This window comes from Astatotilapia calliptera, chromosome 22, assembly GCF_900246225.1.
Source record: "Astatotilapia calliptera chromosome 22, fAstCal1.2, whole genome shotgun sequence".
In the NCBI taxonomy this organism is placed as follows: domain Eukaryota; kingdom Metazoa; phylum Chordata; class Actinopteri; order Cichliformes; family Cichlidae; genus Astatotilapia; species Astatotilapia calliptera.
Window position 1 is genome coordinate 8,827,313 of NC_039322.1, and position 23,320 is coordinate 8,850,632.

Sequence of the window (23,320 nt, forward strand, 5' to 3'; positions counted from 1 at the left end):
CCTCACTCTTCAGGAGCTGACCCACTGTCACCACTAGATGGCTCCATCTCCTCATTCTTCTCGTTTAGTTGCTGAAAACAATTTACTCTGCAAATTATACTGTGGTGCTAATTTCCAGGCAAAAATAAACAGCACTCAATGAGCTCAGAAATCTTGCATCCTAATTTTAAAATTATAATAAACATATTTACGCAAAAAATATATATATCAGATGAGATTTAAAGTCTTAAGCGCTGTTAGTTACCATCGATAACGACGGGGGTGGGACGGGTTAAAAGTGTTCATGAAAAATGAGAAGCTTTATAATGTCATTTGAGACTTTTTGCAGTTTTTAATTATTGATGTCTCTTTTAGATTGATTACTGTACTGCTTTTAGAGTTAGCTGCGTGTGAATAATACTTATAGTTTTTAAATTAAATGCACAGCAATTACAAGAATTTATTAGCACAGAGGCATGAAAATATGCAAAAATCTTAACATGTTTTTAGATGTCGATAAATAACTCTAGGATAATACACTTTATGTGAAGATTTTGTGTTTTTGTATATTCAATGTGATCTGTAACCCACATGTAATAACATATACCCCTGAAACTGCATTTATTTCTTTTTCTAAAGAAAAAACACTCACAAAAATGCCCCGAATCAAAGAAAAATTTATTGAAAATTAAAAGACGGGTAGTTCAAAGCTCTTGAACAGTAAAAAAGATTTCAGCATCAGACCGAACAAAATCAGTCCTGTTTGATTCATGCAGTATGTACAGTCGAACGTGGACGAGAAGGGCGCGGCGAGATGTGGCCAAACTAGTTCTGCTAGTTCAGGTCGATTCCATTTAAAATCATCACATCATGTTTGTTTTTTTTCACCACAAATCTTCACATTTCTCTTCAGTTAGTTTTTTTTTTTTTTTACACAAGTAAAACTGCAGGATTACAAAGCTTCAGATCTAATTCTATACATGGATTATGTCATGTAACACTACTGATTTTATTTTAATTAAAAATCTAGACAAACATGGCCTCTTATCTAAACAGATATGACGGCGCCGGAAAAATGTTCACGCGTTTTCTGTCTAAAACACATCCGTCTTACTATGGAAACATCCACAAACCAACGAGAATATGCAGCAGCTGCTGATGAGCTGCGTGTAAAAGCTCAGAAAGCAGAAGTGACGAACGCCCGGGGAGACCGCCACGTCTGCGAATCAGCGAGCCGGGCAGCTGCCTCCGATTGGTCCCGTTGAGCAACGTATGAATCAAATGTCTCATGCATTTAAAAAAAAAAAAACAACCCCAAAACAGATTAATCAGATTTCTCCTACACGCTTTCACCTTCAAACATATCAGACGGACACGTGACCGTATTATTTCCTAAGGCACAATCTCTTTTCTTTTTTGCCGTGTCCGCGGAAACATTTTTTACCTTTTCGAATCTTTGCCGATGCGATAAACACAAATCAAAACTCACCATTTAACACCTAAACAAAACAAAAAAAACAATCACAGTAACAGTTGCGCTCCTTTTTTCGCTTCTACACAGAGAACTCACTGAACATGTTAACCGTTAAAACATGAGATGAAGCAAGATGGAAAAAACAGAAATTTAACCCCTTCATCACCACTCTAACCGCTCTGATAGGACTTCTACATGTAGGTGATGGAGCGAGAGCTTTACTGCTTCAGGCTCGGCGCATCCCCGGCGCCCTTGGCTTCTTTATGGTCGACTTCCAGGCTGTCGTCTGCCAGCTCCCCCTCCTCTCCTCCCTGATACATGTCGTGGGTCCACTTCGGGCTGCTGCCTCCCTTCCGGTACACGAAGCGGCCTCGGCGAGTGGGGAAGGAGCCGCGGCCTCTGCCCCGGTTATCAACCCAGGTTTTCTCTCCATCGCGATCATCGTGCTGAAAGTGTAAAGATGTGATTTATTTATCCCACAACATTCACACACGCTTAAACATCAAAGAAGTCCAAAGCACCTGAAATCTTTTCTGAAGGAGCTAAAACATTTTCAGACAAACTCCAGTGAATTTCTGGCAAATTACTCCTACATCATATTTATAAACCAACTGAACCGCTGAAAACAATAAAAGCTGAACAGGATTGAGCAAACTCACTCAAACTGAACTGAAATCAGAAACTTAAAAAGAAATACAAATAAAAAACATTAGACATCCAGATCAACAGAATCAACTTTGTAGGAATAGCACTCACTCTGTTAGGCAAACCTCTTATCTAGTCAGCCAATCACATTGCAGCAACTCGATGCACTTAGGCATTTAGACATAGTCAAAACGACCTGTTGAAGGTCAAACTGAGCATCAGAATAAGGAATAAAAGTGATTTAGGTGACTTTAATTTAAATGGTTATTGGTGGTTCAAGTATTTCAGAAGCTACACACAACTGTCTCTACAGACTATTTTCTTTACAGAGAACGGTCTGAAAAACAGAAAACATCCAGCGAGCTGCAGTTCTCTGGATGAAAATGTCATGTTGATGCCAGAGTAGAATGGTCTTGGTGAGTTAAGTTGACAGGAAGAAAACAATAACTCAAGCAATCACAAGACGTGCAAACGAGCATCGCTGAATGCACGTGACATAGATGGGCTGCAGCGGCAGAAGTACTCAAATGATCCCAGTCACCAAATCACAATCCAGCAGAGCAGCTCTCAAGGCCAAAGAATGTGCAGCTCAATACTGGAAAGGTGTACCTAATAAAGCAGTGAGTATATATTTTGGATTATGCCTTGCACTGACTGAACAGCTGTTGTTCACTGGACTACTTTTTCGGCTTTGCATGTCCTCCATTTCAAATACACCAGTAAATCAATTAGCAGCTGCAGAGACTCACCAGGTAGTACTTCCTGCTCTTGGGGGTGTATTCAGGGTCCCACTCCTCGTCAGGCGGCCGCACTGGAGGATTTATGTTGGCAGGGTTTCCATTGCTGTTGTTGCCGGGGTAATTTCCCCTGCTCCAACCTCTTCCTCTGACTCTGGGGAACTGAAAGCAAAAACAACAGGCAGGACTGAAACTCGCAGTCTTGAGACAAACTCTTTGATATCTAACGAGATGGAGGAGAAGATTATAACTAGGTCCTGTGACAATGAGACAAGAACACACACACACACACACACACACACACACACACACACACACTAGAGTTTAGTGATGAGCTGACTTTCCACTGACTGGCGCTACGTTACCTTTATAAAAACCATGTAGTGCATGGAATATGTATGATAGACTGTCATCATCATCATTTATTGTCATCATCCACATTATGATCCGTAGCATTAGGAGGAAGGAACAGAGCAGACAAGCGCAGTCTACTGTCTACTGCCATTAGGATAGGAAATCGCAAGAAGATGACATGTCAATAACAAAAACAGCCAAGGAGACATTCAAAGATGAAGGGAACTTACAAATCCACGGCCTCGGCCTCTCTCCATGCCATGGCCCTCATAATCTCGAGGGCCTCGGTCACCAGGGCCAGCGTAGTCCCGCGGTGGATAGCGTGTGTGGCTGAAGCCCTCCTCAGGGTGCTCCATCCCTTCCCCCATGTATTCTTTGCCTCGGAATGGCGGAGGATAAGGGGACTGGGAGGATGAGGAGGAAGAAGAGGAAGGAGAGCGATCCCGCTTCTTCTTACCCTTCCTGTAAGGCAGGTGACAAAAAATAAAGGACGTGCGTCATTAAAACTAAGTTATGAATCAGTGGATATACTGATACTGCTGTTATGAATCTGTGTCAAATAAATAACAACAAACTTGGATTTCTTGTGGTGCTTCCCAGATTTCTCAGAGGACCTCTCTCTACTCAGTCCCTGGGAGCCTCCCGGGCTCCTGGCCCCTTCACGCTTGAAGTCGCGCTCCTTCCCAGCAAACCTCTTACGTCTTTCAATATCCAGGCGAAGGTCCATCACGTCGCCTTTGAACTTTTTACTTGGGTCCTGCAGAGATTCGATTTTAGCAAACAGTTAAAGCAGCCGTTCACAGGGCTGATGGGAAATTTTTGAATGAATGCACAGAGCACCACACTGTATACAACTTATACAAACACTGCGTTCCCTCAGGTGGTCAAGAAACATGTTACCGTAATCTGCAACTGTTACAAATGTAGAAAAACTATGATAACAAAATGTTTATATCTTACAGCTATTTGTGGAAGTATCTGTGGAAACCAGCAGCATGCATGTAGCTTATTTAAATAAACTGAATTTTACAGTTTTGTGGCTTGATTTTTTTTCTTTTTAGGAAAAATACTTACAAGGTAAAGGCACTGATAATCGTCCCTTGAGAGGCTTGGACTCGGGATCTTAATTCACTTCCTTTAAGCCTTTGCTTGGGTTCGTACATACCCAATCAATAACCATATCTCATAGGCTGGGGGGCTTGCTTGGCACTTATAAAACACAATTGGGCTCTTTTGATTTAGAAATACGCATCCTTTGAAAGAAAAGCACAAAGCTGAACCACTGCTGCTCTGGATTGTCTCAGATTTGCTTGTTCCACATACGTCAAATTTCAAAAGGGCTCGTCACCTTGTAGCTTGCCTCCTCCAAATCCTCAAACAGGTGAGAGTGCCTCTTAAAAGCACTGGGGGAAACATCGATTCTCCTAAAAGACGAGGGAAAAGCCTCATTAGTGATTGTAGGAAGTTTTCAGAACAGAGATTCTTGGATGAATTAATCAAAAATGATCAGATAGTCGTTTCTGGAGGCTACCTGTGGATTTCTGGGCTTTTCCTTGGCTTCATCATTTCTGCCTCTGCAGCTTTTCTTTGGTACATGGCAAAGCGCTCACTTAGAGTCATGTCAGAGGAGTGGAAGTGTTGAGCTGCAGACAAACCACAGAAAGGTATTATTCCAAATACACACAAGACTAACGCTGATAACTCGCTAATATGCAAGTAATGAATCGTCGGAGCTCATCAGTTTGCCCAAACCTTTGCGCGGACGTGACACTGCAAACACACTGTACCTTTGATGTAGTGCACAATAGAGACTATGTGCTGAGCGAACAGCTCAGACGGGCTGCGACGGAGCTGTGTGGACTGAATGTGCTGGAAAATGGAGCGAAATTCTGGATCCTTCTTAGTGGTATTCAGCAGCTCCCGGGGCAGGTGGCGATCTTTAGAGAGGGAGGAGCTAAGAGCAAACAGGAAGGAAGGAGCAAAGATTAATGCAAACATGCTGAACAAATATATGATGAAATGTTTGCTATTTGGTATCTGCATTTATAATGGCTGACAAATGAAAACTCAAGAGTAAAAAAAAGAGAGAAACACCCTTCAACCATGTAATTACGATGCACAGCGTGTCCACCAGATGGTAGTCTACTACTTCCCTGAACAGTAAATAAATAACTACATCTAACAAATGTTAGGGAAGTCTGTTCATGTTTCAAGTGTCTGAAAGAAAGAAAAATGGCATTGGAATATTGTGTTTTTAAAATCACCAAATTTCGAGATCAGTGTTAAATACAGACGCTATTTTTTGTTTTTAAAGAAGCTGTGAAGTTTAAAATGCAAACGTCACACCGATAAAAATCATCTCTTTCTTTCCTTATTGAGAGATTTGCTAGTTTGGTAGTTTGAAATCTTAAAAATAGAAAAGTGTCCAGCTAAGCTTTAAGATTACTGGTGCCACCTTTACTGCCCGTGAGCATTAGGCTACGTTCACACTGCAGGCGAAAGCGCATCAAATCTGATTTTTTTTTTGACCCTATGCAACCCATATCCGATCATGGTGTGACAGTGTGAACGGCACAAATCCGATATTTTCAAATCCGATCTGGGTCACTTTCATAAGTGGTACTGAATCCGATACATATCTGATGTTTTAGAAAGCGACTGCTGTTTGAACAGTCAGGTCGCATTAATCCGTCTTTTACATCACTGACACAAGACAGACGCCAATTATCAGCTCCGGAGAAGCGCCCGAGAAGACATCGCGAACGCTTCCTGGCCATCCAGAGTAGATGTCAGTGAAACTGTTGGGAAGACAACGTGAACATTTTATTTGTACTGTATAATCTGCAGATTCTGACAGAAATCTGCAGCTAACCTTTGAAGCGCCGCTCCTCTAAAACAGCAATAAGGATAATTATTAGGTTATTTACATTATTATGTAAATAACAAAATAACTTAAAGCAAAAATTGGGAAACGTAAAGTCCGAAGTCTTTATATTAAGGGCCATCAGTCAAACAATATTGTTTGCTCTGCGTCTAAACAGAGCGCGTTGTGTGTGACGTCTTCTTTTGCGCATGAGGGTTCACACTAGAGCGCGTTTGCTGTCGCATTTTATTTGTAGTTTATTTGCACATACCTGGGAAGTTCATCTAAAGAAGCGATTCTGAGCTCAAAGTCTTCTTTTGATGCAAACAGACGCGGTGCGGGCGATTGTTCACGAGGAGGAAAAGCTCCAGGGAACAGTGGCCGGTCTTTCTCTCTTGAAGTGGTTGGTGGGGACAAACTCCTTCTGGCCTTCTCCTTTTCTTTCTTCTCCTTCTTCTTGGACTTCTCCTCTTTCTTATGTTTGCGGCTTCGGTACAACTCCTCCTCCACATCATCAATGGGGTCTATGTCTTCGGGGTCTACACGGACTTTCTCCTTAATGGACGGGTAAGATGTTGAATAGCTTGACTCGTCCCCCCATTTCCCGAACATGTCCCGAGCTACGAGGGCAGGTTTTACCTCAGCATCCTCCTCAATGTCCCTCTCTTTCATCCCGTGTGATTTGAGGAACTCTTCTTCTCCAGCCTCAAAGAAAGGCATAGTCTTGTCTCCCTTGATGTCACCAAAGGACGAGAGGTTGAAGAGCTCTCCAGTTTTGCCACTTTTCTCTTGTTCTCTATCTACAGTGATCTGCTCCTTTTCACGACTGTTCTCCTTTTCAGCTGCCTGCTTTTTGTTTTTGTTCTCAGCCATAAACCTGAAACAGAGAAATTCAAAGTGAACTTTAGCACCCGCACCTCCAAGTGAACCAATAATACGATTTAAATTAATAATTTCAGACTGGGATGAATAATGCAAGAGGGAAAACAAGACCACACAAGTGCAACATGTTCTAACAAGCTGAAAGTGAAAGGTACAATACACACTGGGGATGGGCATGCTTAAAACCAGGTTGTAAAAAGATTATTTACTGAAACATTAGACATTTTCCTGTTACCCAACCTTCTGTCCTTCCTTAATGTTTTCATTTTCATTTCTGTCAAACTTGTGTATCACAAATAATCTTGAAACTACCTTTTATTCTGAAAGAAAAATCGCTTAATGACACTTAATAAAACAGAATCATGAATCTGAATGTGTATTTATAGGCAGAAATAGACTAGAAGTAATAAATGTATGAGCTAGTTTGTCAGTATCACTTTGAGACAGGATATTGCTCATTTTAGATACACTGCCCAAATTATATAATAGTCCTACACATTTGTTTAGTTGTCTAATAAACGACTCCAACATCCCTCACAGTGTTACTGGGGACCAAGCTAATGCCACCCAGAGTAACTATCTGGTTAGGGATTTTTAGAGTCGCATACAAAAACCTCAGTTATCAGAGGTTATTGTACTGCTTCTAAGCAGGAAATTGGAGGTCATAGAGAAACTTAATGTTTTTAATACATTCCTGTAGTTCAGCTAACTTGTGTGAGTTCATGAAAAGATAAAGCTGGGTGTCATCTGCATAGCAATGAAAATGTATGCCTTCTTTCTGTCTGTATCTATCTATCTATCTATAGAATATATAATGTAAATATAAATGGTCAAAGTCCATAATTAACCTTAATGTGTGAAAAAAAAAAAGACTCTCCATTTACATGACCAAAGTGGAGTCTGTTATTGTAGGGTCTTTAGCTTACAATATAAAAGCATATTGGTACGGTACGGCCTTATTTTTGTCTCCATTTGTTTTTACAATGGTCAGTGCTCAAATATACATCGCCAAAGTTTAAAGTCATTGAGGTCAGAATATGAAAAGGTAATTCCTCGATTAAAGGGACAGGAGCTAAAGCACCTAATTTCAGATCAACTTTAGCAGTTAGGCTGTTTACTAAGCCCCTTCAGAGCTCTATAATTACTGAATTTCATGACTTCATTTTCAAATATCCATCAGCAGACCTTGCTTTTTCTGAAGAAAAATGGCTTAAAGGGTTTTAGACAGCAGCATCTCCCACTGGTTTGTGAAGGGGTGGATCTGACAGCATGCTCATTTGCTAATTACCTGGGGCTAATTACTCGTGAGCCAACATGCAAATCCTGAACAATTGTCCTTTCTAACTCAAAAATTATTATAATTTACAAATTGGCTTCATATTCTAAACAGCATGGCCTGAGGGTTGATCATAAAGTCACCACAAAATAACGGAGGCTGAGGCTGTTTTCTCACATATTTCTATAGAACCAGAAGTCTATTGCAACCTTAAACATCACCCTTTGCTGGCCATTTAGAAAAATAGTGCCTTAAAACAGGTTTAAGGCACTTCTACATTTGCTTTTAAGAACCAGGACCACTAATTTAATTCCCCAGTTAGTGTGTTTTTTTTTTTAAAAATAAAAGCTTGAACTACCCTTCACTTTCCTCAAGAGACTGAAGGCAGACAAACACAAGCACTACAACCAAATTTGGAGATCACCTGCCAATTCAAATTTCAGGATGCTTGTCATCATTTGACTTAAACAACCTTATGGAAAAAAAAAAAAAGCCCATCCCCAATGCAAACAGTACAGACCATGACTCACATTTTCATGGTTATATACTCACGTCAACACCATCGTCTTAAGTAAGTGGGATTTCATACAACTTCCTCTCAGAAAACAGCCGGCTACATTTTCAATTCACTTAAAATCAGGAGTCTTATGTTTCATTCCTTTTTAAACTGTATTCTTCCAAGGATCTTTGAAAAAAGCTAAACATGTTTGAAAGACAAATAACGTTCATGATTTGTTAGGAAAAATAAAAAGAGAAAATAATATAATTACATTTCAATATCTAAAATAAAGTACTGGACATACTTTTTGAAGGCAGCAGAGATCACAGTCTTATCTGTAGTTTTGACATCATCCTTTGAGAAGAATCCAAATCCGCTGAACGAGGCCGTTTGTCCAGACTTTGTGGGGCTCTTTGCTGGAGGTGATGCACTGCTGATGGTTTTCCACATAGTGCCACCACTGGTGGGCCCTTTGACCTCAGGACCAGAAGGCGCGTCCTCTTTCTTAGTCTCTGGGCTGGTTGGTTTGGGGCTTGCGTCGTAGTCAATCCATTTGCCTCCAGAAGTCTTCTCGATGACGCTGCCATCTGGTTCCGGAGTAGACTTCTCAACCTGACTTTCAACTGGCTTGTCTTTAGCATCCTTGTTGCTGGGCTTTCCCTTGCTGCTGCGGTGGCGTGGGGATGAGGAGCGGGACCGAGAGGAGTAGCTGGAGCGCCTAGAATGGCGGGATCGTCCAGAAGACGAACGATCAGAGTAGCGGGAGCGGCTCCGGCTGCCCGAGCGCTTCCTGGGTGTACGGGAGCGTGAGCGGCCCCTCCTGGGGCTGTGAGAATGGTGGTCCTGGTCATGATGCCGATCATGCCAGCCGCCCCCGCCACCACCGCCACCTCCTCCTCCACCACCACCACCACCACCACCACCACCACCCTGCCAATTACCCTTATAGCCATAACCTCCTCCACCTCTGTTTTGGTAATGGCCGCGTTGGTAATAGCCTCGGCCTCTACCTCGGTAGTGGTACGGCCTACGGTAGCCTCTGTTGTAACCTCTGAAGCCACCTCTGTTGTTCTGATAGTCCCGAGAAGGATAGTTTCTATAGGACGGAGAGTGCGAGCGAGAACGGGAACGAGACCTAGAACTGAATAAAAGGAGGGGGGAGAGAGAAGAGGAGATACATGTGAAAAGCTGTTCATAACATTAAGAACAAGTCAGTACAGGTAATTCACACAACACCAAACACAAAAAGATCACTGTCAAACTGTTGTCTTCTTAGGAAAGTATCACACATTTCAACCGGGTCTACTTGACATGTGGATACAAGATTTGAATGAAAACTTCTGAAAACCTAAAGGTTTATAATCTTAGTGCATTAGTAGTCTGTGGGTGCTACAAAAAGCTTTGAAAACAAACATCTATTCCTGCACGTAAAAAAAAAAAAAAAAAAAAAAAAAAAAAAAAAAAAAATGGCATCCACCAAAGAGGTTTAGGTCTTTCACCAGTTAATAAAAACTAAAGGTCTGAGAAATAGGGAATAAAAAAGGAGGACTGAATCATCCCAACACACACAGTAAATAGACATTCCCAAAGTCCCATTCTAAGACAGGAAAAACTGTCACCGTTGCACAAATTATTATTTAATGTGATTATTTCCTGGTCTGCTTTAAAACTTTATATTTTGTTTGGGCTGCTGCTGAACAAATTAAGCAACAATCATCATCTTACAAGCCAAAAACAACCAACTCAGAAAATAGACATTGAAAGCAATAAGTTGAAGCCCTCCAAGTTAAATGCTTAAATTTATACTGATTCATAATACAGGAGTAACACCTCAGCAGCCTGACCAGCAGATGGAGCCCAAATCAAGAACAGGTCTTTTTGCTCTGGTAACCTTTGAGACTCGGATGTCACACAAAACCTTTATTCACTCGTGGATCTCCGAGGCTACAAAACGGACCATAGTGGTCCACAGACCCTAATGTAGGTGCACACTCCAACAGGAGCTCAGTTACTGAGCACTGTGGCCTGATTGGAAGGAGCAGCAGGTTGCTCACATGTAAACTAAAACAGACATTAAAGATCTCCGTGATTAAAAGAGTTCCATTTCAGCAAACGGTTACATTAACAACAAAATTACTTAAGGAACTTCACCTACACATTCCAGATAAAATCAAAGTCAAACTTTTACTCATGCAACACAGATTATCTCTCCTGGAAAAAGAAAACAAATCTTCTCTGCTTACCCCTTGGACCTTTTCATTGAAACAGAGCTGTTGTGGACTCGGCTGCATCAAATACAAGACGGGAAAAAAAAAACAACACTTGTTCGCACACGAGGGCCTTAATGAATGTGTCGGAAAAACGAGTAGACCCAGAGGGAGGAGGCATCAGAAAGGGAGGGAGATAACAACAAGGCCAAGAGTGGTGACTTATCTTCTATTTCCTGCTTTGAAAAATCATTGATATTCAATACGGCAAGAAGAAAAAAGAAAACAATCTAACAACTGTCTCTGAATGTGTTTATTGGCTCCAAAAACAGGCAGACTGGAAATAGAAAGGCACGCCGGTAGACTTTTAGAGTGAAGGTGCGCTGATGCAAACTGCTTAAAAACAAATCATGCAAATCAAACCTAGAATGAGCTGCGTTGAGTCAAGGATGAAGGACCCAGAGAGTGAACCTGAGCAAATGCTGCATACTACACAAATACATGCAGCTGCAAAACATCTGTATTTGTGAGAGATAATTTAGGAAGAAACGATCTTCACTGAAACCGCTCAGCCCTTTGCATGAGTGCTTCACTGAAAGATGAGCCGAATCAGATAGTGAGTGAAACACGAGCCGAGCATTTCCTTGTTACTTCGTACTCAGTAAACACCAAAGCCACAAAGACCTTTGTACACAAATACACTCCACTTGCACTCATTTTTGACTGAATTTTCTTTAGATAGTAAATGCCAAAATCTATGACAGCAACTATTACTTGCATCATATGCCAAACATCATATGTTCCAAAACAAACAAGGTCCAGTTTGTCAAACTAGGCAAGATTACTGGAAATGAATGCTTTGACCTCCTTTAGAAATGGGCAGACACTCCCCTCTAAGCCTTCTATCATCTAACCCTCTACACCACAATGGATTTCTAATGGGATAGTCCAGATACCCGAGAATTATGAAGGATAAATGAGATCTGATGAACTTTACACGAAATATAGTTTTAAAAAAATGCTGTAAAGTGTTAATTATGAGTTCGTTTTTAATTTAAAGATCACCCCTTTTAAATTATATTCGACCATTTAACGTTTGTATATTTTATCATGTATTTCTTCCTCATTGCGCTCTCTTCTTACTCAACTCCACTTCTTCCTCTTCCTCCTCTTTTAAGTCAGAGCTCTAACACAATACATTTATTTATTCCCGATATTGTCGACAATAATTACTGTACACGCAATCTTACTGGTTGACTTACTCGACAGCAGAGAAGAGCCAGCTAAACAAAACCAGCTCTTAACTTACAACCAGTAAGTTAAGAGAATACCAGCTATCTTAAGACTCAAGTGATCACTCGAGTGATCGTATTCACACATCGTTTGAGAGTTTATTCACCAAGTGTCTGAGTATGACAATGTATCTTGTGAATGCGTCGTGCTACCATGATGTCCCCTAAAGCTCATCTTCTCTTCTTTCTGAAACCACTTGAATTTTGAACAAATCATGGCCATTTAAGGAGTTCTTGTAAAATGTTCACACCACCAGGCCAATTTTTTTTAAATGAAAGAAAGCTCCTCTTATACGCTTATCAGTTATGTTTAACATCAAAACGAAACCACACCTCTTTGACAAATATTGGTGTGACTTTAGAAGCTACTTAGTAACAATCAGACACCTTTAACTAACACAAATATGAATTTCCTGTGGACAGGTATTGTTAAATTCTCATGGGTTAAAATTACTCCATTTTGTTTTTGTTCATCTTAATAATTCTATTATCTTCTTCATTGTTGGATCTCTCTTCTTTTATTTTCTTTAGCCTCTGATAACTTAAAACTGATCTTATCTGGCAGCCGGAATGGAAAGAGTGGTCTTATTTTTAATATTTTTATCTTATAAGTTTTAATTTCATCTCACTTCAACTTTTTTTTTTTTAATATACCGTAATTTATGTGTGTGACCTCTTGGCAAGCCTACATTTACAGTATGCTCTTTATATATTATACTCTTACTAGTTGACTCAGCTGGCAGCAAGCATATGCACCTCCTAATGTGTCAATTTGGAGTCATATAAGTGTCAATATCCAGCACAAGCAGCACATATCAGAAAAACGCCACCCTGCTGAGCCATACTGAAATATTTATTTATATTCAACCTAATATATTCTTTCCTTGTTTTTGATATCCATCCATCCATCAATTATTTATTTAATTATGAGGTCAAAGTATGTAAAAACTGATATTTGTGACCCAAAGGTTCAGTCAAATGTTTACCTGTAACGACGTTTTCTGGATCTTGAGCGGCTTCTAGAGTGGGATCTGGAGTAGGACCTGGATCTGGACCTAGACCTGGATCTGGAGCGGGACCGAGCAGGAGAATTTGGAGGCTTTGACATCTTTGATCTCAGGCCAGTAAAAGTATTGCTTTCCTGGGGGGGAAAAAAAAAACAAAAACACAGAACACAGCTGCTTGAACACAGAATGTACTTTCCAGGCGTCACTAAGCAAATGAAACAAGTACCAAAGGTTGTTATGTCGGGCAAACATCAAATGAAACAAACATATATCAGGACTACACAGCTAAACACTTCAAAACCTGCTGACAGATAGACACTGAATAATGTGCGCAACACCTTCTTACCCATCACCAAGACCCTGCGGCCCCCCATGACCTTGAACTGTCATGAAAATAAATCACAACCAACTCAGTGGCAACAAACCAAGGCCAATGGGCCAGCTTAAAGACCGCAGCAGACAGCTGGATCAAGGTGTAAACATATACACAAGAGCCGGCAGCAATATGAGACAGGAGGAGAAGAGCTTCTGTGCACAAAAGATATTCAGGCTGTTGCTGAAGAGGAGCGAAAGCTGGCTAAACATCAGACACGCTTCAACATCCACAGTCGAGCCACCGAGATGGCAACAAGATACAAACAACATGGTCCAAATGTGAGAGGCTTGTTGTTTCTTTAAAAACGAATTTATCAAGTAAATCCAGTGAGAAATACAGAATCAGCTCTGTGGTGAACTTTGCTTCTGTGACAACTTTGCTTCATGTGTCTTAAGATACACAAAAGAAAAAGGAGTTCTTGCTGGGTTTCACCTGTTAGATGCTTTTAAAATCGAGTGAAGGTAATTTATTCTCTTTTCACCTTCAATATGATGGGAAACCAACAAGGGCAAAACAAAGTACTCCTCTTATATCATGTCACCTGGATCCACATAAGCAGCAGAAAAGGGACATATGGATGGGTTAAAAAATTACTCAAAATTATTTTTTATAACGATATAATAATAATTATACAAAGAAAGTAAATCAACATCAACTGATCACTATTTAAGTTTCTCGTCCTTTTTAAAATCTAACATGCTAATCATTACTAGCTACAAATATAAATATTGCTGCTATTTAAGACTGCAAATTACAAATTTTGAAAAATAACAGGTGACATTTAAAATGTTTTAAGACCTTCCAAACTTTAAGCTCTTTTTTTTTTTCCTTCATCGCCTTTTTCTAATAAAGGATCAAATTTCTAGATGTATAACAACCCTTTAAAGGTTTGTCTTAACTGACAGTTAAACACACAGTGATGATAGGGCTGGGTGATTTTAATCTCAAACACGACTGATCTATCAGAAGGGTTACGAAAGCCAGAGGGAAATTCATGATTACCACCTGCTCTTAAAATTTTCGTGCAGCAGCTGCAGGCCAGGAGAGCACCGGTTGCTCTTGAGGGAGTGGCGTTGCGAACCTGTGACTTCAGTACTTCTTTATTCGAGTTAGAGCTGAAGTTCAAGAAAATCCGCTTTGAAAATTAATCTTTTGTTGAGTTAATGAAAAATCATGTTCAGTAATCGAGACTGCCCCAAAATAACTGATTGGTAGTTTAATCATGCACCCCTAAAGGTTGTTGCCATAGTTACTGCAATAATAACAAGGGTTTTTAATGCTTCTGAATTCAACAAGTAGATTTTTTCTTTAAGACAGCTTGTCCAACACTATTCATCGCTGAATTACTTCTTTCTTTCTTTTTTAATCTTACCACTTCTACTAAACATTGTTTTGTGCGACAGTTAAAGAGCAGCAGTGAAGTAAACAGACGCCGTCTCCTGTTAAGTAACCTCAACTCCAAAAATAACTAATTAATCAACGCTGACAGAAACCTCCGAGGAGGTGAGGGATTAAAGAAGCCTTTGGGGGATGCAGATGGTGTTTTATCCCAACACTGCAGGATAAGACGATGAGACTTTCTTTATCTACAGCAACAATTCCTAAACTTAAGTACGCCGTGTCCCAATTTACTTTAATCACAAGCCACAGTTTTATTGTGATGTTATGATGAATTTCTTTCAGTTTTTTTCCCCGTTTATGGCTCTTTTTGCTTGCTGATAGCCACCTCTCCATTTTCCTATCAATAAGCAGGATTATTATTGGTAAATTAAAAAAAAAAAAAATCAACAGCTTTGCTTTTGTTTTATGACTTTTCATTAGTATTTTTTTAGACGTAAATATTTAATCAACAACATAAAAGATTTTTGTAATCCACCTCTCTCAGCCCACACTTTGTGAATTGTGAATTAACTCATCTACAAGCCAGTTTCTGATAAAGTAACAAGTATTTTTACCCTCCACTAACTTTAAATTGGGTGCAGGGGTGTTTCAAGTGTTTTTCAAACTCTCAGAAAGCAGCAGGCATGTAGCGGGCGGAGCTGCTTTTGTGCAGTAAAGCGCAGAGAACTCGTTTACAGCAACAGGAACTAAGGAGGATGTTTAAGAGGCAGCATCCTGGGTGATAATGACGTCAAACTGTCATCTCTAAAGTCTGAAGCCTTTAAGATCTCACTTTGAGACAGCAATGAAATGACAACTGTTGGGGGGGGGGGTTAACCGAATGTTGTGGTTTGAAGAGACGCCACTTTCTACCTGCTAAACAAAGGTTTTTCATGCAGGTTTTTAGACCACCACTGCAGACCACTTGAGTTTTCTTCATTTGTGCAAATCTAGGGCACAAAAGGTCCTCACTTGTTTTTTTCCCCCCAAACTTGAGAATGCTCAATGGCTGATTTTACTTCAAAAGAACCCATGCCTTTTCCCTTTTCAGGGTTCCTTCAAATTGCAATTTGTTTTGTTTCCATTTTTCCATTTGTCTGTGAAACAAAGATTGTTGTTTATCTACAGAGGCCATCGTAAAAAGTAGTGACCAGGTTGAAGGCTGCCTGTCTCAGTCTTTTTTTTCTGTCTGTGGGACAGACAGCAGATGAAACAAAGCCTGCTTCTCAGTTAAAAGCAGCAATTTCCTGCAGGGTTGTAAGGAGGAGAAGTTTATTGGCGCATTATTTCTCTGATTCACTACTTTGTTTTCTCTCTTCATTCACTCTATAGATTGTTTTTCTCATGTTAAATTTCTCAGGGCTTAAACCATGGCAATAAGCCCATAAAGCCTTGACTGAGTCAATGAGTCATTTCTGACTTTCATTTTTCATCTCTTCCATTTGCCCTGTTTTTCACCCCTGGCTACCACGAGGTTGCTGGGTTTTTGCTTGTGGCAGTTTAGTCAATCAACAGCTTGCAGCGATGTATGATGATCCAAATAATCAAAGTGACTGGAGATCGCTCATCAATCAAGGTGGTCACTTCCTCTCTTTAACGTGTTAAATTTAACATAATTCCTATTTGAATCTACCCAATACATATAATCAATACAGGTTCATGCCTGGACCTCTGCTTGCTTTGAAAATTATTTGTGTGTGTGGGAGTGGTTAGATTGACCCATCATCATCATCATCGTCAAGTGAGAGAAAACTGACTGCTGGTTTTGACTTTTAATTCAGAGCTTTTAATTTTACTGTACTTGAACAAATGCTTGTTCATCTCGCTCGCCTCAACGTTCCCCATGGAGTGTTTTTGTTGGTGGAAAACAGTGTGGAGGAGAGAAAGATGAGCATATTTAGGAAAAATGTGAAAAGCTGTCCGTGTAGCAGGCAGAAAGTACCTCCAAACTGCTGCTGTGAGCTCTCCTACAAGTAACCAATGTCCTGCTGCTGGTGGCCAGTAAACACAGAACGGAAATTAAAAGATCAGCATATTGACAGTGATGTCTGATCTACTTTTCCAAGTCAGGATCTGAGTTAGGGCTGGGCGATATATCGAGTTCTTTTAAAAATATCGATATTTTTATACGAGATATAAGATGTGACAATATCCTTTATATCGATATAGTCTATGTTACTATATGGTTATGGTTACGAAGCGGATTTCAAACTCCAGGCTGTCAGTCACGCAGTAGAAGTTGGGAACAGAGCAGCTGTGAAATCTGCCTATGTTATTATGCTCAGCGTCTTTTAGTTTACATTTTAACTGCACAATTGTGAGCTCTTTGTTATACACAAAAACAGCAGTTTTCTTTTATTTATGGAGGATTATTATTTAATAAATGCTCACAATTTATTTTTGAGTAGTTTTTTCTATGCTGTATGTTAATAAAAGTGCCTGTGTGACATCTGGGACACAGCTTTGACTATGAACCCTCTTTTTGTTCCTACTTTATGGCTTTAAAAAAAATATCGAGATATATACCGTATATCACCATCTAGTTAAAAAATATTGAGATATGAATTTTGGGTCATATCGCCCAGCCCTAATCTGAGTAATATCCGATCCAAATCAGATATTGGTGCATGCTTTGTTTTCAAGGCTGCTCAGAAGAATCTACCTATTATCAGATACTTCTTTGTCCCCTGAATAAACCTATGAAGGAAATCCTACAGGGGAGGTCCCCATGGTTCGAACAAAGATAAATATTCAGGTCAGCCAAAAAATTCCTTCAGTGAAAAAAAAAATAAAAAATCAGACTAATACCAAGGAAAGAAAACAATCTCCTTGCATGAAAGGGTTCCTGTGTAAGCAGTGAGTCTCTCATTAAGAAACTGTTTATGCAAATCTAAGCTTATAAAAGCTGCGAGTTTATAAAGAGTTTATATTCACAGAAGCAGCACCCCTGAGTCTGCCCCCTTTGCAGACTTTATGTATGTTTTGAATGATAATTAAAGCAAGGTGACTCTCACAACATTACCTACTGTATGCTACTAAAGCGTCACCCACACTGGCCCAGACCAAAAAAAGGAAGTGAAAACAAGCACAAATAACTTCAGCTCTTTCACCGCACACCATCTCTGAATGTCAAAGTGTTTCTCGTGCCCCGACTCAACTATCAGATAATGTGCAATAAATAATGTAGAAGTGGTTTGGGGTTACTCTGAAAAGCAAAAAGTGCTGCTTGACGGTTATAAGCACGATGAGCGAAGAATGAAACTAACTGAAGCTGCGAGGGGAAAATATCCATGGGTGAAAACTGGAAGAACCAGAATAACAAATCATGTTAAATTAGGTGATTTCAAAATGGCGTCTTCACTCTTAAGTATTTCAGTACTGAGCTTCAGTGTTGAGCAATACATCACTAAAACCACTGAATGACGTCTTGCTGTGACAAGGTGTTAAATTGGTGAAGGAGCAAATGAATAAATGCCTTTATACTTGATTCTAACTTGCTGCTACGTCTTTTTTCTTTTTCTTTTAAACACTGCTGCAGCTACTGCTCCTAAAAAACATAGAAAACACAACTTTTTAAGTTTCAGGGATCTAAGTTGCAGCCACCACTTAGAAATCAACAGCAGCAGCAGAGAGAGCAGTCAGTGACAAAAATACTTAAATCAAAAGCTTTATTTTACCACTCTATATGATAAATTTCAAGATTAACAATTTTCAGCAGCATTAATTTTGTCTTATTTGCAACAGAGTTGAATTTCATTGGTAATAACCGTTTGATAACATATCTGACTGGTGGCGGTGACACTCACATTGATCATTTTGCTCAGAACAAGGGTCACATGACCCGCAAAGCACCCTTTTTTATGTGAGCATGTACAGAGCCTGAAGCAGAAAGAAAACTGATAACAACCATTGTGATACCTCTTCTCTCCAACTGGGGTCAAGCAAGCTAAAGCAAAGGAAGCCTGGCGCTGTTGAACGCCACTGGACGTGCATGGGGTTGCTCTGACTGTATAACTGAAGACACGACATTACTATTGGCTAACAACTTGTAATTGACAGGATATTTACCAACGAGAAAATCTTATACCATCCTATTTTCTGACTCTAATAAAAAGTAACTAAATAAACTTCATGTTTTATTCACCATTACTTTAAACTAGGGATGTGTGCGTTACTAGTCAACACAAGAAACACTAGTCTTGTTAAATAACTGATTCTAATTTTATTAATTCGCAAACAGCAGTTACCTTTTGGTTCACACATATTACAATCCAAACGCAACACCAGACAGGTTAAGCCCCTCCCTCTCTCATTGGCAATGATAGCAGCCATGCCAACTGTTATGCTGTACTATGATAAAGAAAAAGATCAGAAGGTTTGGCTCTGTCAGACTGATCCAACGGTACCGCACAACCAAAGGGATGCATAATCACCATCTGCACAGAAACTTGGATAATAAACCATTTAACCGCACTCGGTAAACTTTTCTGACTTTGTGCAATTTTAAATACAAAGTAAATGGTAAATAGACTGGTTCTTATACAGCGCTTTTCTACTCTACCTGAGCACTCAAAGCGTGTTACACAACTTGCCTCATTCACTTCTTCATAGAAGCACTTTGTTCTATGCCTTTTCCTACCAACTGCTTTCTAGCTAACATTCACACACATTCATACCCCAGCAGACGCATCGAAAAGCAACGTGGGGTTAGTATTAGAGATGGACCGATCCGATATTACGTATCGGTATCGGTCCGATACTGACCTAAATTACTGGATCGGATATCGGAGAAAAATAAAAAATGTAATCCGATCCATTAAATATCACGAAAGCACCTCACAAAACTTGCAACACGCCGTAACTCACCTCAGAACGTTAGCACGTCGGAGCAGTATGCATCACGTGATAGAGCGGCTGTGGCATGCGGGACCTGTCGGTGGTCTGGATAGCACGTGGAGTTTCGCTAGCAACCCGGCATTTCATCTCCGACAAAGTTATCCCGAGAGAAGTAAAGCAAGTGTGTAAGTCCATCTCTGAATGTTTGTAAAGCATTCCTGCGTTAAGCTTAACAAGCGACTGCCTCTCGCTCTCCGGCTGCTACTTCAATCGTGAAACTGCTTAACGATCAGCTGATCGGCTTTTCTGTCGCGAGTCCGTGTCTCTTGTTTGTTTTTGGCCCACTTTGCACCAGAAAGAGGAAACCAGCGGCTGAACAACAGCAGCACGTCTAAGCTTGATAAGCTGTTGTTAGAATTTATTTAATATTACTTTCTACACCAGGATCTTTTTCTACGTAGCTGACGCTGGTAACTGTGCAGGGGCGGATCTAGCAAAGTTTAGCCAGGGGGGCCGATAGGGCATTAACAGGAAAAAGGGGGCACAAAGACATACTTTTCTTTCTTATTCTCATTTAAAATGTCTAGCTTTTAATAAATAATTATCTGACACCCAAAGTTTTAATTTGATGCAAAATGAATAGAAGTCCATTACTGTATATAGTAACTATTAAGTCTAATATATATACCCTAGTAAGCTATAGTACTTTTTCCTTTGGGAAGGTACCATCTGTGCAGTCTGCAATTTTGTTGAAGAAAGATGTTGAATCTATTTAATATTTCTTGAAAAATAATTGATTTCTGTGCATTTTTTTCACACTTCATCAAATTAAGGTTGATTACGTCGATTAAGCATCATGAGGTGGAGTGTGAGGGGTGGTTCCCTATTTTTTATTTATTTATTTTTGTTGTTGCTGGGAGTTGGAACCCTATTAGTTAGGTTGCTTAATATTTACGCTAAGTACTCTTTAAAATACCAGAATAGTGAGGATGGTGTAGGTTTAAGTTTATTAGATTGATCAGTATTGCTGAACTATGAAATATTTTTTTTGTATACAGGTATAACAGAATAGCTTTAGTGTAGTTGTTGTTTTAAACTTGAGTATGAACTTGCAGACTTGCAAAATGCAGCAAGATATTTTAAAAAACAGTTTTGTTGATTAAAAAACACTATATCGGATTCATATCGGTATCGGCAGATATCCAAATTTATGATATCGGTATCGGTATCGGACATAAAAAAGTGGTATCGTGCCATCTCTAGTTAGTATGTTGTGCAAGGATATTTGGCATGCACAGTGACATGCAAAATGTGATTAATGGTTTCACATACATCCTAAAGACATGTACAATATTTGCATTCCCTATTTTAAACTTTGTCGAACTGACTGTTCTCGGTTTTCTGTGGGTTTTTTTTTTTGTCTTTTAACCTATAATAGTTAACACTTACACATGAAACACCTGGTTCGACAAGCCCTGACGAATGAGGACATCTGGCGTAAAAACTTGTGTCAAATCAACAATGTAGATCCAATGTAGGCAGCAACTGAAAGACTAGCAGACAATGCAGTTGCATGCAATGCATGTATGTGCAGTAATGTAAACTGAGGCAAATTTGGTAGTCATTTGTATTGGTGTCACATGACGGCTGACTCCAATAGAGGTGAATACGCATTTAGTGTGGGTTAAAATATTAGAACTTCAGTAAAAAAACATCTATTTCATTATGTATAGTGTAAACCTACAAGCTGGGGTAAGAAATGGAGGACAAGCTTATTAATACCATTGAGGTTGCAGGAGCTACAGTGTGTGGCTCAACTTTGCTTTTAGATAGAGAAAGGAAAAAAGGGAGGCATCTTTCATGAAAATGAGCCAAATTACAGGACTTCATGGTAAGTCCTGAATATATGTTACTGTGGGTCAACTCCTCACCTTGTTAGCTGTTCAGGGGCGAGAATTAATGGGGTTTCACAACATGGCTGGATTTGTGGGAGTAATGCAAGTTGGTAAGATTGCACTAAAATACCCTTAGGCGTAGCCTATAGCCATTTATTTTATATGTCTATGCTCAGTTACCTTTAAATAGTGTTGGATTTGTGTCACTCTTTGCATTATACAATATGCACCAATAAGCCCTATAACTACTCCATAAAAAGCCAAATTTCATTTTGCGCTTGAACAAGCGTGGTCAGCGTGGATACTAGCACTCATCTTTAACCTCGAGTTCGATCGGTTCACTAATTTTGTTAACCATTACCATTTAAGAATGCGTTTTTAAGCAAGAAGACTGCCTGAGGTTAGGAGAGCAGGTGTCACAGAGATGGAAAAAAGAAAGAAAAATCTTTACAAAATGACATTAAACATCGATGTGTTAACGATTGGTTTGTTTTAATGTACAACCCCAACCGTGGAATCCAGTAAAAACCGATTGCAGCTATCGATACTTCCCCTGCAGGCAACAACGTTAATGAACACGTTACTCATTTTTCGCCACCTATTAGCGCAACCACAAAATCAAACTCGCTTACCTTGTTCGCGTTTCCACACGAATGGACGAGAAGCGTTTTTTAAGAATAAATGTCTGCAGAAGTAGACCAACCTCTGAGGCCAGGCTGCCTGGTCGTCGGGTCCCTCCTTCCTGGTTTAGTGCGCTGACCGAGTGTTAGCCACCTAGCCTGTTAGCAGCGGCACCGAAACCAACTTAGCGAACAAAACAGGCCCACCGTACCTTTACGAGAGGCAAGGCGCTCGGACTACACGCTCACACTGCATAACATATTTACTCGGAGACATCTCTCTCTCTCTGTTAATTGTGCTAAATAGTGCGCTTTGTCGACATTCACGGGTAGTTAACGCTCGACCTCACGCTATCTAACGCTAACGCTGAGTCCAGATCACGCGAGACTTTTTGTGACGATGCATAAACGCAGAGAAACCTGTAGAACATAAAATATAAATATATATAAAAAATAAATTCAAATGTACTATATCTAAAAATTATATATACAGTGAATACATGAAATATATAAAAATTAAATAAGTGCACAAAATGCACAAATATATGAAGAAAGATTAAAGACACAATTTAATAAAATATTTATAAAAGTATTACGCTACTATTTGGCATGGAAAGCAGTAGATGTCTGTTTATATATTAAGACATCGTCAAAAGAATAAAAAATAAAATAAATTGAATAAGATTATTTAATTAAGAAAAATAAATACATACATATATATATATATATATATATATATATATATATATATATATATATATATATATATATATATATATAAATAAAATTCATAACAGCTTAAATAAGGTGAATAGCATGTAGCTCAATAAAATAAACTACAATATGAGAAAACAAAACAAATGTGTTGCAAACGTAAAGCATCATTTGGACACTCAGTTAATTATACCTCCTGTATAAGTTCACGTTTCACACGTTTTTCTTTTTCTTGTCACAAAGCATTCCTTGCATGTTCTGCACGTATTCCTTGTTTTACTGGA

The 23,320-nt window shown here is 39.5% G+C and overlaps 1 protein-coding gene across 3 annotated transcripts; it reads right to left on the bottom strand.

The window, feature by feature from the left end:
• Positions 1-638: 638 nt before the first annotated feature.
• On the bottom strand, positions 639-22,701 carry thrap3b (thyroid hormone receptor associated protein 3b). Of its 3 annotated transcripts, none has more exons than XM_026156153.1 (11): positions 22,406-22,701; positions 13,195-13,349; positions 9,014-9,850; positions 6,324-6,929; positions 4,977-5,143; positions 4,721-4,832; positions 4,538-4,613; positions 3,765-3,946; positions 3,420-3,651; positions 2,848-2,997; positions 639-1,899 (listed from the first exon to the last, which is right to left on the bottom strand). In XM_026156153.1, exons 2-11 carry the CDS (start codon positions 13,314-13,316, stop codon positions 1,672-1,674), a joined length of 2,712 nt encoding a protein of 903 aa, XP_026011938.1. In that variant the 5' UTR covers positions 13,317-13,349; positions 22,406-22,701; the 3' UTR covers positions 639-1,671. The 3 variants fall into 3 exon arrangements, with proteins under 3 accessions (XP_026011938.1, XP_026011937.1, XP_026011939.1); XM_026156152.1 differs by having other exon boundaries at positions 22,335-22,701; XM_026156154.1 differs by lacking the exons at positions 13,195-13,349; positions 22,406-22,701 and adding an exon at positions 10,953-11,575.
• Positions 22,702-23,320: the final 619 nt, after the last annotated feature.

Excerpts from the sequence above, each read along its gene's own strand:
- thrap3b (XM_026156153.1), bottom strand. The coding sequence starts at position 13,316 with ATGTCAAAGCCTCCAAATTCTCCTGCTCGGTCCCGCTCCAGATCCAGG. Across the intron at positions 9,851-13,194 it reads TCCAGAAAACGTCGTTACAG|TTCTAGGTCTCGTTCCCGTT; the intron begins GTAAACATTTGA and ends CCTTTTATTCAG. Across the intron at positions 3,947-4,537 it reads TGGAGGAGGCAAGCTACAAG|GACCCAAGTAAAAAGTTCAA; the intron begins GTGACGAGCCCT and ends GAATCTCTGCAG.